The sequence below is a fragment of the Delphinus delphis genome, chromosome 3 (genome assembly GCF_949987515.2).
Source record: "Delphinus delphis chromosome 3, mDelDel1.2, whole genome shotgun sequence".
In the NCBI taxonomy this organism is placed as follows: Eukaryota; Metazoa; Chordata; class Mammalia; order Artiodactyla; family Delphinidae; genus Delphinus; species Delphinus delphis.
The window spans coordinates 107,135,156-107,147,718 of record NC_082685.1 but is presented as its reverse complement, the minus strand read 5'-3'; the positions used below and the strand labels follow the sequence as shown (position 1 = coordinate 107,147,718).

General features: G+C 33.6%; 1 protein-coding gene across 2 annotated transcripts in view; it reads left to right on the top strand.

Moving 5' to 3' along the window:
- The window catches only part of XRCC4 (X-ray repair cross complementing 4), a 261,129-nt gene that overhangs the window by 211,075 nt on the left and 37,491 nt on the right, over nt 1-12,563 (top strand). Inside the window, exon 8 of one of the 2 annotated variants that reach the window (XM_060009194.1) lies at nt 11,204-11,769. The exons of the other annotated variant lie outside the window; for it this stretch is intronic. Coding sequence (XP_059865177.1) covers nt 11,204-11,360 — 157 coding nt within the window. The 3' untranslated portion in view covers nt 11,361-11,769. Of the gene's footprint in view, nt 1-11,203; nt 11,770-12,563 lie in introns of those variants that run through there. 2 annotated transcript variants of the gene reach the window in all.

Genomic DNA, 12,563 nt, shown 5'->3' with positions numbered 1-12,563 from the left:
CTGAATTTTAGGTATGCGTAAATTATTAGTGATTTATTACTAGTTCATCTAAATTTACTTAGCTTTAGTGATCATGCTTTTCTTCCACCTCTTGACATTGTTTTAGAACTTTTAAAGGCATTTTTAGGACATTTAAAGACATTTTTATAGAATAGGAGGGTTTGGGGGAGAACCATTTGGTGCTATGATGAAATCCTTGAATACATTTAGGTAGGTAAATAGAAAAGACGATGAACAAACTGTTCTTCCCTGGAACTCTATAGGATCATTTCTCAAAGTTTCTTATGTTGAACACTAATACCTCAAGAGGTTAATAAATGCTACTAAGTAAGAAAATGAAAAAGGAATTTGCAGAATCTACAAATACAGTAATCAATGGATTGAGTAAAACTAAAAGGATTCCTTTACTTCTTGAAGCTTTCAATATCCTAATGTGCATTGGGGACCCTCAAGAAGAACATATAGTTTGTAGCACTTGCAAAGAATTGTTTGACTTAGGACCACTTTTTCATCAAACGTCATGTATTAGTATGGAACACACTTTTTAATACACTGTGCTATTATTTCAAAGTAAAAAAAACAATGATGTGCCTTACATTAGAATAATGTAAGATTATTATAGAATAATCTACCTTACATTTCTGTAATAAAAAATTGTACATAAAAAGATGCCATTAGAAAAGATACACACCACTCTGTCATCATAGAGCTTCCATGTTAGGAAAGTAACTTTGTAAAAAGTTGACAAATATAAAAACTAATCGTACATTATGATGTATGCTAAAAACAGGGAGTTGAGATACGTGGTCAGGAAAGACTCGAGGCAGGTAATATTTAAGCTTCATGTAATCTGTTTACATAGGCACATAATCTGTTTACATAGGAATAGGCTTTTAGAAGTAAGGTATTCCGTGAAGAAAGAAGGGTATATGCAAATGTTCTAAGGTGGATAGAAACTCGCACGGTTGGGTAGTAACATACACAGGAGTTTAACACACACACACACACACACACACACACACACACACACACACACACGGAGAGGTAGGCAGGCCAGATCATGCAGAGCTTAGAGCCCAAAGTAAGGGAGGTTGGATTTTATTCTTTGTGCTTTGGGAAACTTGCAGGGTTTTAAACAGTGAATTTTGTTATTTGATTTACATTGTGAGATCACTTTTTCTGCTCTATGGTAGATTGATTGAAAGTGGTCCCAAGTGGAACTCTGGAAGACCAGTTAAAAGGCTGCTCTAATCCAGATGAAAGATGAAAGGGGTGATGTATTGTCAGATTCAAGATACAGTTTGATGCTTTGCAGTGGAAGATAAGAGAGAAGTAGCAAATAAACATGACCTTGATCTCCTTTTGCCCCTCTGCTCTTCTTTCCAGATAGCAGCAGCAGTGATACTTAGCATTACTTTTTGCCAAAGTGTAAATTATATAAATTACAAATCTCTCTTGAGATTGACTTTATTCGATGTAACGTTTGGAAGAGTTCCAAAATGATTGGCAGAACCAATGTGTAAAATCGCTTGGAATCACATCTACCTCTTTGCCTGTTCCATCCATCGTATTCTGACACTTTATTTCAGCACACCCTTTCATTTTGAATGAATCTCATTTTCTTTTATGACACTCTTGTATAGGACATGCAGATGAAAATTAATTTGGTACTATGAGAAATGAGAACTCTTCTAGCAAGGATATGCCACAATGGCATTCTCTGCAATAGCTGTCCATATCAGCACTATCATTTACACTAGCCAACTGTTATTCCCCCTAAATTTAAATCTTGCTTCCTACCACTTATGGCCTTTGAGTCCATGATAGAAAAAGCAAAAGCAAAACTAAGTTGGGGGGGACCTCTTCCATATAGAATGCTTATGCTACACAGACATATTATTCAGACTAATTTTAACTTCACTTACTCAAATTTAAATTACATATACTTTTATATGTTAGCCAAATTCCAAGTAAATGAAAATTATAAAGAAAATAGAGTTTTCTTTAATATTCGCTTCATTTGTGTTAACAAACTGAATGGCCTCAAAAATCTGTGCATAGAAATATTTTCTCTTGAGTTTTCTAAGATTATTTAGCGAATACATTAATAGGCAAGTATTTTAAGTATCTGTTAATAGCAGGTAACAGAAATATGCAGTGTTTGCTTTGGGGGATTGGCTGTGAAGAAATACCTAACAGTGAGGATTATTAAACTTTAGACGATATTAAAGAGTGAGATCAGAGAATACTTTAAAAAGAGACTTACTTAAAAAATAAATCTATATCTGTTATCTATATAATATATGTATATACACACAAATAAAATATACCATAGCTCAGTTGCTTTTCCGTGTAGGTCATAGAGACATTTGCCTTAAAGATTGTGTCTTAAATTCTCTCTTTATAATGAATGAAAAAATTATGTGCTTTAACATTTTCAGTTATTCACCAAAGAATTTTAAAGTAATAGCTATACATTTAGTAGACCTAGTTTCTGTTAGTTCTCTTTGGCACTGAAATTGTAAACAGGAAGATAAATATCTGTGAAGATATGTCCTTTCACACGCTCTTCAAGCCCTCATTATTTCTCATCTGATGTATTATAATTTTTCCTAACATATCACCTTGCTTCTAGTTTTCCCTTTCTCTAAGCCATTCTCCATCTTGCTGCCAAAATGATCTTTCTAAAACATATCTAATCATGCCATTCCTTGTTTAAGTTCATTATTTTAAAATCTAAACCATCTCTCATTGCGTGTAGGACCCGTCAGTGCATCATCTCTTTCTGTTTCTGGTTACACAGCTGACGTATACCATTGTTACCCCATTTTGAAGTTAGGAGACTGAAGCTCAGAAAGGCTAAAGAACTTCAGCAATGTCACAAAGCTAATAAGTGACAGAGTTTAGGTCACATGTTATATGGATTCAGTCCTTTGAAGTTTGTTGAAAATTTTCTTAGGCACCATAAATGTTCTATATGTGCTAGAAGAGAATATGTCTGCATTTGTTGGGTGAAGTGTTCTATATATGTTCAGTGGGTCAAACTTGTTAATCTTCTTATTAAAATCTATATCCACATCCATTTTCCTCTGGTTATTCTATGAAAAGAGATGTGTTAAAATCTTTCACTACCATAATAAGCTTGTCTATATCTTATGTAGTTGTTAATCTGAGTCTATGTTATTAGATAAAATAGTTTTATCTTCCTGAAAAATGGAATCTTTAAATTATTGTAAAATCACTCTCATTATTTCTAGTAATGCTGTTTATCTCAATAAAAGATATTAATATAACCACACGAGTTTTCTTTTTGTTAGCATTTACCTGGTATACATGTTTTTCCATCTTTGTTACTTTCTACCTTTAGATATCCTTATGTTTTGGAAATCTCTCTGGTATACTGCATTTAACTGCATTTTTTGTTTGTTTTTGTTTTTTTTTTTAATCTCATCTGATAGTTTTTGTCTTTCAACTTTTGTCTTTTTACTGTTTTGGAGTAAATATACTGTTTCTCTTCTTTTAGTGGCTACTCTACAATTCCAACATGTTTTCTTAACTTACTAAAGTGTAGAAGTCAATCACATACCCTTTTGCTCCCATCAGAGAACACAATATTTGGAACACTTGAATTCCTTTAAACTTTAATTCCTTTAATACCCAAATCCCACAAAGTTATATGTTATTTTAATGTATTTGAGGATAGTTAAATTCTGTCTTTTTTTTTTTAAAGACAGTCTTCTTATTATTTCATCTATATAGCCAGTGCTCATTTAAATTTATCTACAAATTTATAACTGTCACTGTTCTTATTTTCCTTCTTGGATTTAGAACTACTTGCATTTTAGAACTACTATCTGGGATTATTTTCCATTTATCTGAAAGACATTCTTCAGAATTGCCTTTAATGAAACTCTACTAGAGGCAAATTTTCTCAGTTTTTAGTGGGTTGAAAAATGTCTTTGACTTTTGCTCTTGTGAAAATTCTACTGGAGCTAGAATTTGGGTTAGCAGTTATTTTCTTTCAACATGCTAAAGATTTAATTTCATGGGAAACTGAACATTTGCTGACAGTCTCACAATCACTCTTTGGGAGGTAATCTGCCTTTTCTCACTGGCTACTTTTAAGATTACCTCTTTGTCTTTGGTGTTCTGAAGTTTCACTCTGGTACATCCAAGTGTGAATTTCTTTTTGGTTATTTTGCTTGTGATTTGTGATTTTTAAGGAGAATGATTGGTCACTTTCATTGGTTCCGAAAATTTCTCAGTCATTATTTCTTCAAATATCTCTTCTGCCTTATTCTCTCTGTCCCTTTCTTTTGGAACTCAAATTACACTTAGGTAAGGCCATCTTACTCTATTTTCTATGTCTCTTAACCTTTCTTTGACTTCCTATGCTGAATTCTGCATAATTCCTTCTAGTCATGTTTCAGGTTACTAATTCTCTCTTCATATCTGAAAGCCTAATCTCTGTTAAGCCTGACCATTGAATTTTGAATTTCAGGTATTATATTTTTTCTTTCTAGAAATTGTATGTGGTTCTCTTTCAAACATGCTTTATCATTGTTTATAGTTTCCTGTTACTATTCTTAAGAGTATCTTTTATTTCTTGAAATTTAGTAAGCATTGTTATTTTATTGCTGTTAGTTCTAATATTTGAAATCTTTGCAACCAGTTTCTGTTGTTCTTGTTTCTACTGTTCTTGTTCATAAGTGTTGTTTCTTTATGAGTGAAGTAATTTTTTACTGTGTGATACTCATTTTTCCGTAGAAAATTACTGGTAGGAGTTCTTTGAGACCTAGTATAAAGGTGTTTTCTCTGAAAAATATTTGTCATTGCTTCTGCCACAAAGAGGCACTAATGGTCTTCAACTACTTTAAACTACCTGGTTTGAGGTGTTTTTGTTTGTTTGTTTTTCAGTTTTATTGAGGTATAATTGACAAATGAAAGTGTAATGTATTTAAAGTGTACAACATGATGATATGTGTATATTGTGAAAGAATTACCACAATCCAGCTAACACATTCACCATTGAGGGTCTGGTTTGGTTTGTTTGTTTTTTAAACTACCCAAGTCACATTAATTTGAGCTGCAAATATACCCAAGGGTAGGTTTGTGGTTACTAAATGAATCTCGGGTGACCCACTTCTATGGGGGAGGGTCTCCTCTTTGGGCAAGCCCTAAGCTTTGTCTCTGTACCCCTGTGCCCCGCAACTGTGTGAAAACTGCAGCTTAGGGTCACAAAGTTCCAGTAAATGTCCTCAGGCAAAAAAAGGCTTTAGTGCATTTTAACCCTCTAGGGTCCTGCCTTCCTTAGATTGTATTCTAATAATTTCCCTAGTACTTTATCAGCTCTCCAATGCTATTAAGAAAAATAACAAATGTATGTATATGTGTATACACACACACACACACACACACACACACACGCACACACACTCCAGCATGTTTAGTTCTTTTAAGCAAGAGATATTATGCAAACACCTAGCCTTTCAAATATTGGAAACAATCGTTCAAATTCATAAGCTAAAATTTAGCAAGATTTATACTAAAGGTATAAGCAGAATAACTTAATGGGTAAAGTTAATCAGATGGCTATAAGGCAGCTTATTGTGACACACAAATTTCATCTTTAATAGAAAACAAATTGTGGAAGACCTAATTCAAGGAGAAATAGCTCATAAGGGTTCTTGGGAGGCTGAAAAATAACACCAGCAGAAATAATAATAGCTAATACTATTAAGGACTTAAAATGTAGCAATTTTTCAAAGTGCTTTACATGCATTACCTTAGTTAATCCTTCCATTAAATCTATGACATACCTAGTATTTTTATCCCCATGTTATACATGAGAAGACTGAGATGCAGAGAATCACAGATTATAAGTGGTATAAAAGGGAGTCAAACCTGGGGAGTAACAGTCTAAAATCCATGCTTTATCTATTGATATATTGCTGCCCTAACAGTAAAGGAAAATGATGGATATATATTTTTAAATTTATGTGTGAAGAAAGGTTTCAACTATATCTCATTGTGGGTAAAATTAAAGCAAAACATGCATTTGAAAGAACAGTTATTACATAGTATAGGAGACATCACATAAATGTTGGCTGGTGACTGAATGTTCTTATAAGAAAGCTTTGATTATTATTGTGGTAGTATAATATAAAGTATAAGGAAAATAAGTAACAGCAATAATCTACTATACTTCCAAATTGTAAAAAAGAGAGATTATTTTCATGGCAAATTTTAAAGAATGGGTCAATTAAAATAACTTTAATTTTATACTGCAATAACTTGTGAAAATCAAGTATAATCCAGCAAAAAAACCTACAAATAACACAATAGAAAATTCAATTAGAGAGACAAAGAATACCACATACCCTACTTATATTTAATTAATATTATGTGGAGTAAACTATGAATAAAGGATTTGAGGGAATGATTCAACTGAGTGCAGCTTCAAGTTAAAAAATGGTTACAAATATAATTAGGGAAAACTCTGATAATATTTGCAGATGACACATGGCAAATCAGGAAACAATTTGAGAATATAGTAAAACTAATTACTTGGAACTCAACTACATTCAACCCTTGTTTAACTGGCATAAATGGGGTGACGAATAGATAGAAAGGAAACCACAGACTACCCAGAATCATGGTTAATACAAAACTGTAAAACTAATAACAATATGACATAAAACAAATTTATGAATAATCTAGTAGTTCAACACAGTCCACAGATGTTACCCAAAAGTGTAAAAGAAATACAAGTACTTGGATTCAAGACCATGTAAATTATCTGCCAAAAAAGTACTGGGCTGTTAAACAACTCTTAGTAAAGATCCTTGTATTTATGAGTCTTGAATTAAGCAGACACATGCCTCCTTTCTCTTTCATTACTACCCTTAATTAGAAGTTCAACTAAAATTCTTGCTCAGTGGTGTTAGAATACAGGCATACCTTGTTTTATTGAGCTTCACTTTATTACACTTCTCAAGTATTGTGGGGTTTTTTTGTTGTTTTGTTTTGTTTTGTTTTTTACAAATCGAAGGTTTGTGCCAACCCTGTGTCAAGCAAGTCATTTTCCAATAGCATTTTCTCACTTCATGACTCTGTGTCACATTTTGGTAATTCTCAGAATATTTCGAACTTTTTCATTATCATTATATTTGTTACTGTGATCTATGATCAGTGATCTTTGATGTTACTATAGTAGTTGTTTGGGGCTGCCATGAACCACACCTATGTAAGACAGCAAACTTAATCGATAAGTGTTGTGTGTGTTCTCACTGCTCCACCCACCAACCATTCCCCCATCGTTCTCCTTCTCCTTGTGCCTCCCTATTCCCTGAGATACAATACAGTGTTGAAATTAGGCCAATTAATAACCCTACAATGGCCTCTAAGTGTTCAAGTGAAAGAAAGAGTCTTACTCTTTCTGTAAATCAGAAGCTAGAAATGATTAAGCTTAGTGAGGAAGGCATGTCAAAAGCAGAGATAGGCTGATAGCTAGGATTCCTGTACCAAACAGTTAGCCACACTGTGAATGCAAAGGGGAAAGTTCCTGAAGGAAATTAAAATCACTATGCCAGTAAACACACGAAAGATAAGAAAGCAAAACAGCCTTACTGCTGATATGGAGAAGGTTTTTGTGGTCTGGATAGATCAAACCAGCCACAACATTCCCTTAAGCCAAAGCCTAATCCAGAGCAAGGCCCTAACTCTCTTCAATTCTGTGAAGGCCGAGAGAGGTGAAGAAGCTGCAGAAGAAAAGTTTGAAGCTAGCAGAAGTTGGTTCATGAGGTTGAAGGAAAGAAGCCACCTACATAACATAAAAGTACAAGGTGAAGCAGCAAGTGCTGATGTAGAAGCTACAACAAGTTATCCAGAAGATCTAGTTAAGATTAATGATGGGGTATACACTAAACAACAGATTTTTAATTGTAGACCAAATAGCCTTATACTGGAAGAATATGCTATTCGGACTTTCATAGCTAGAGAAGAGAAGTCAATGCCTGGCTTCGAAGCTTCAAAGGATTGGCTGACTCTTGTTAGGTAGAGGCTGGTGCAGCTGGTGACTAACTTGAAACCAGTGCTCATTTACCATTCCGAAAATCCTAAGGCCCTTAAGAATTATGCTAAATCTACTCTGCCTGTGCTCTGTAAATGGGACAACAAAGCCTGGATAATAGCACATCTGCTGACAATATGGTTTACTGTTTTAAGCCCACTGATGAGACCTACTGCTCAGAAAAAAATTCCTTTCAAAATATTACTGGTCGTTGACAATGCTCCTGGTCGTTCAAGAGCTCTGATGGAGATGTACAATGAGATTAATGTTGTATTCATGCCTGCTCACACAACATCCATTCTGCAGCCCATGGATCAAGGAGTCATTTTGACTTTTGAGTCTTATTATTTAAGAAATACATTTCATAAGACAATAGCTGCCATAAAGAGTAATTCCTATGATGGATCTGGGTAAAGTAAGTTGCAAACCTTCTAGAAAGGATTCACCATTCTAGATGTCATTAAGCATATTTGTGTTTCATGGGAAGAGGTCAAAATATCAACATTCACAGGAGTTTGGAACAGGTTGATTCCAACCCTCATGGATGACTTTGTGGGGCAAAAGACTTCAGTGGAGGAGGAAACTGCTGGTGTAGTGGAAACAGCAAGAGAACTAGAACTAGAAGTGGAAGATGTGACTGAATTGTTGCAATCTCATGATAAAACTTGAGCAGATGAGAAATTGTTTATTATGGATGAGCAAGAAAGTGTTTTGAAATAGAATCTAGTGCTAGTGATGATGCTGTGAAAATTGTTGAAATGACAACAAAGGATTTAGAATAAATATTGCACAAACTTATTTAATAAAGCAATGGCAGGGTTTGAGAGGATTGACTCCAACTTTGAAAGCAGTTCTACTCTGGGTAAAATGCTATCAAATAGCATTGCATACTACAGAAAAATTGTTCATGAAAGGAAGAGTCATTGATGTGGCAAGCTTCATTGTTGTCTTATTTTAAGAAATAGCCACAGCCACCCCAACCTTCAGTGACCACCACCCGATGAGTCAGCAGCCATCAGCATCAAGGCAAGACACTCCACCAGCAAAAAGATTGTGACTCTCTGAAGGCTCAGATGATGGTTAACATTTTTTAATAATAAAGCATTTTTAATTAAAGTATATGCATTTTTTAGACATAATGCTATTGCACACTTAATGTTGCACACTATATTGTAGTGTGCAATAGCATTACAATATAGTGTAAACATACTTTTATATGCACTGGGAAACCAAAAATTTCATGTGACTCGCTTTATTGTGATATTCGCTTTATTGCAGTGGTCTGGACCCCAGTCCACAATTATCTCTGAAGTATGCCTGTACCCCACAAATACTGCTGTATGAACTGAGGGATAGGGCCTAGTCTATCAGGCTATCTTAGATAGCTCTGTACCGTTTATTTATTACTACAAATATCTTTTGGTATATAGTTGTTTTATTCATAGTAATTTTCATTTCTTTACAAATGTACTCTTTATGATTAATTATTACTTTAGTTAATCTTCTACCAGATAATCAAGAGTTGAGTGCCCTCCCAAATATATAATCATTTAGATATTGTCTAGAGAAAATTTACCTTTGCTTTTTTGCTGTAAAAATTTCACATAAACTATAGATTTTTGCATAAATTGATATTTAGATAAAACTCTAGGAGTAATGTTTCCTTTGTTTCAGAAAACAAAAACTTTGTTTCCTTTAAAGACACACTCAGATTGGTTGGTATGATATAGCAACCTAAAAATATTTATTAAATTGAATTACTGAACTGAAGTTGAATTTCTGAATTAATAACAAACATGGAAATAAACTAATTCTAACTAATTCATATCCTGAGAACATTTTATAGTGATTGGGGAAAAAAGAAAAAAACCCAAACCTTACTAATCATTTTGCAGCTGAGAAGACCATTATACTGAGCTGACCAAGACCTCACAACAGCAACCTATTAGAACGGAATCTTCAGCTCCCAAATGAACTTTTTTTTTATGATGGACTATATTTTTTAGAATAGTTTTAATTTAGATTTACAGAAAAATTGAGAAAATAGTACAGAGTATTTCCATATATACCCCCCCTCATCTTCTATTATTCACATCTTGCTTTAGTATGATACATTTATTACAGGTAACACACCAATACTGAAACCTTTATTGTGAACTAAGTCTATAGTTTAATTCTGAAAATCACCCTTTGGAAAATTCTGTCCTACAACATACCATGGCCTACCACATTAACTTAGACTGGTTTAATATATAAATCTAAAAGCATTAAAACTCAGTTTCATTAGAATTATCTCTGGAAGTGTAGCTAAGAAATTGATAATAGCAGTTAGTTCTTAGAGAGAGTTATTGGCTGAAGGTATAAAAATGAAGAGAAGATCTGTTTCTTGTGTACCACTGTGTACCTTTTAAAGTTTTTACCAAGTATATATATTACCTATTTAAAACTTAACAAAAATTAACAAAATGCTATAAATTTGATTACTCTGTAATTCAGTCTGTCCTGGAAAAAACGGTTTACTGTGTAAATATGGATTTTGTTACCATAACTTTTATAATACATGTCCACAGCAATAAAACATTGTTGCTAACTAAAATCATACACATACAACCTGTTCTCAAATATAAGATGGTAAATTGTTTAACATAAAGCAATCAGTATAGGAGTATTTTAGAAAATAACTAACACACGATGTTCTTAGATAAGATAGTGAGAAATCAGAGAATTATACTCACAAGACATGCATGTCTATAATTTAATAAAATAAGTAGTATAGTATGCCTTATTGATTTTAGTTTTTAACTTAATATGAGTAATACGTTTTTAAAAGTTGGTTATTCTGGAGAAATTAACCCAAATTTGTCAAAGAAAATCAAAATAAAAGTTCATTAAACAATATGTTCTGCAAGGAGGGATTCATCATAATTTAGCCTCTATGCAAACAGCAACTTTCTCAGCCATTTCATTGGGAAATGTCTATCTAAATAAAATTGTTGTAAAATACTTGGCTAGTGGGGTCTGTACTATAGCATATTATTCTGATTTACAATAATAAAATTATAACCTACTTTCATTTATTTTCCATATATTTATACTGTTATTATCATTATTATTATTTTACCCTTTCAATAGTCCTGGGAAGTATACTGTTGATGCCACTTTCCAAAGCAGGGGATGGACACAGCAATCAAAGGTCTTTTTTCTAGGTTACCCAGAGATCTCAGAGCATTGTCAACTCTACTTTCTTGACCCAGGTCAAGGTACCCCCTCTTTATATTATACTCCCTGACTGTAACTACAGCTTAATTATACAAAGCCTTAATAATTAGAAATTCAAGCAGAATTAATTAAAAAAGAGAAAGATGATATTAAGTATTTTTAAAATAACAGTGTCCAAGGAGCTTCAGAATAATCTCTCAGGATCACAACGCAGTGAGAACTGATTCTCAGGATCATCACATGATGGAGATATTAAACTTTAATCTGCAGGCTCTATTAATTAAATCAGGAAAGTAGGATGTATTTCACAAAAGTTTTCAGCGAACATCTTTTGCATTAGTGCTCAGTTATCCCGAAAAAACTCAAAACTATTAACCATACCAATTTTATCCCTGAACAGTCCAGTGAATTTTCTACAGAAGACTGCAAATTCTTAGTGAGCAGAAACCATGTGGTCCTCATCAAGAGTTGTTATGATACCTATATGTGCTGTTGCATAATCAGTGCTTGTATCTATACATCAGTAAATATTCATGAGGACCAAGAAGTAGGAAAATGAGTAGTTATTAAAAACCATGGAATTTGTCATCACATTAAAATTTATTTAAGATTAATTTGTCATTCTGTGTTCATCTCATTTTAGACATGTAAAGAAAAATATTTCAGTAGACGAAATCACAGATTATTGAATTCCCATGTTAGGCTTTATAGTCACAATTTAAAGCGGAGCCAAACTTAAAAACATTCAGGTAATCAGGTAAATCTCTTAAGATTGTGGACTCTTAAGATTGACTTCGGGTGCCAAATGTTTAAGATTTTATGTTAACAAAAATAATTTTATGATCAAAAGAGTGTCAGTGTCATAGAAATGGAGTGATACAGTTCCCAGCCATTGTTGTTTTAGACTTTGTATAGTTTAGAATTTTCAACAATACCTGGCACTGGTGGCGAGTGGATGATGCGTGCAAAGCCACAGCAGCAATATTCCTCCCCAACTCCTGTGAGAGGGCCGATTAGGCAACAGGAATCTGCATCACTGAAGTGCTTCAGCTCAGCCAGTGTTTCTATCACAGAGGCTGGAAATCCTGACTCATCTTTGTGCCTTCTTTTCTTCCATTGTGAGGCACAAAATAGAGAACAGAGAAGAGAGCACAACAAAAAACAGAGGAAAGGAGAAAGGGAAATTTTGTAACTCTAAAATATTTCATTGTTCAACGCTTTGGTCAGACCTTATTTCTGCGGCAGTAAGTAGTCAGAATTACTCGTGTTGGGG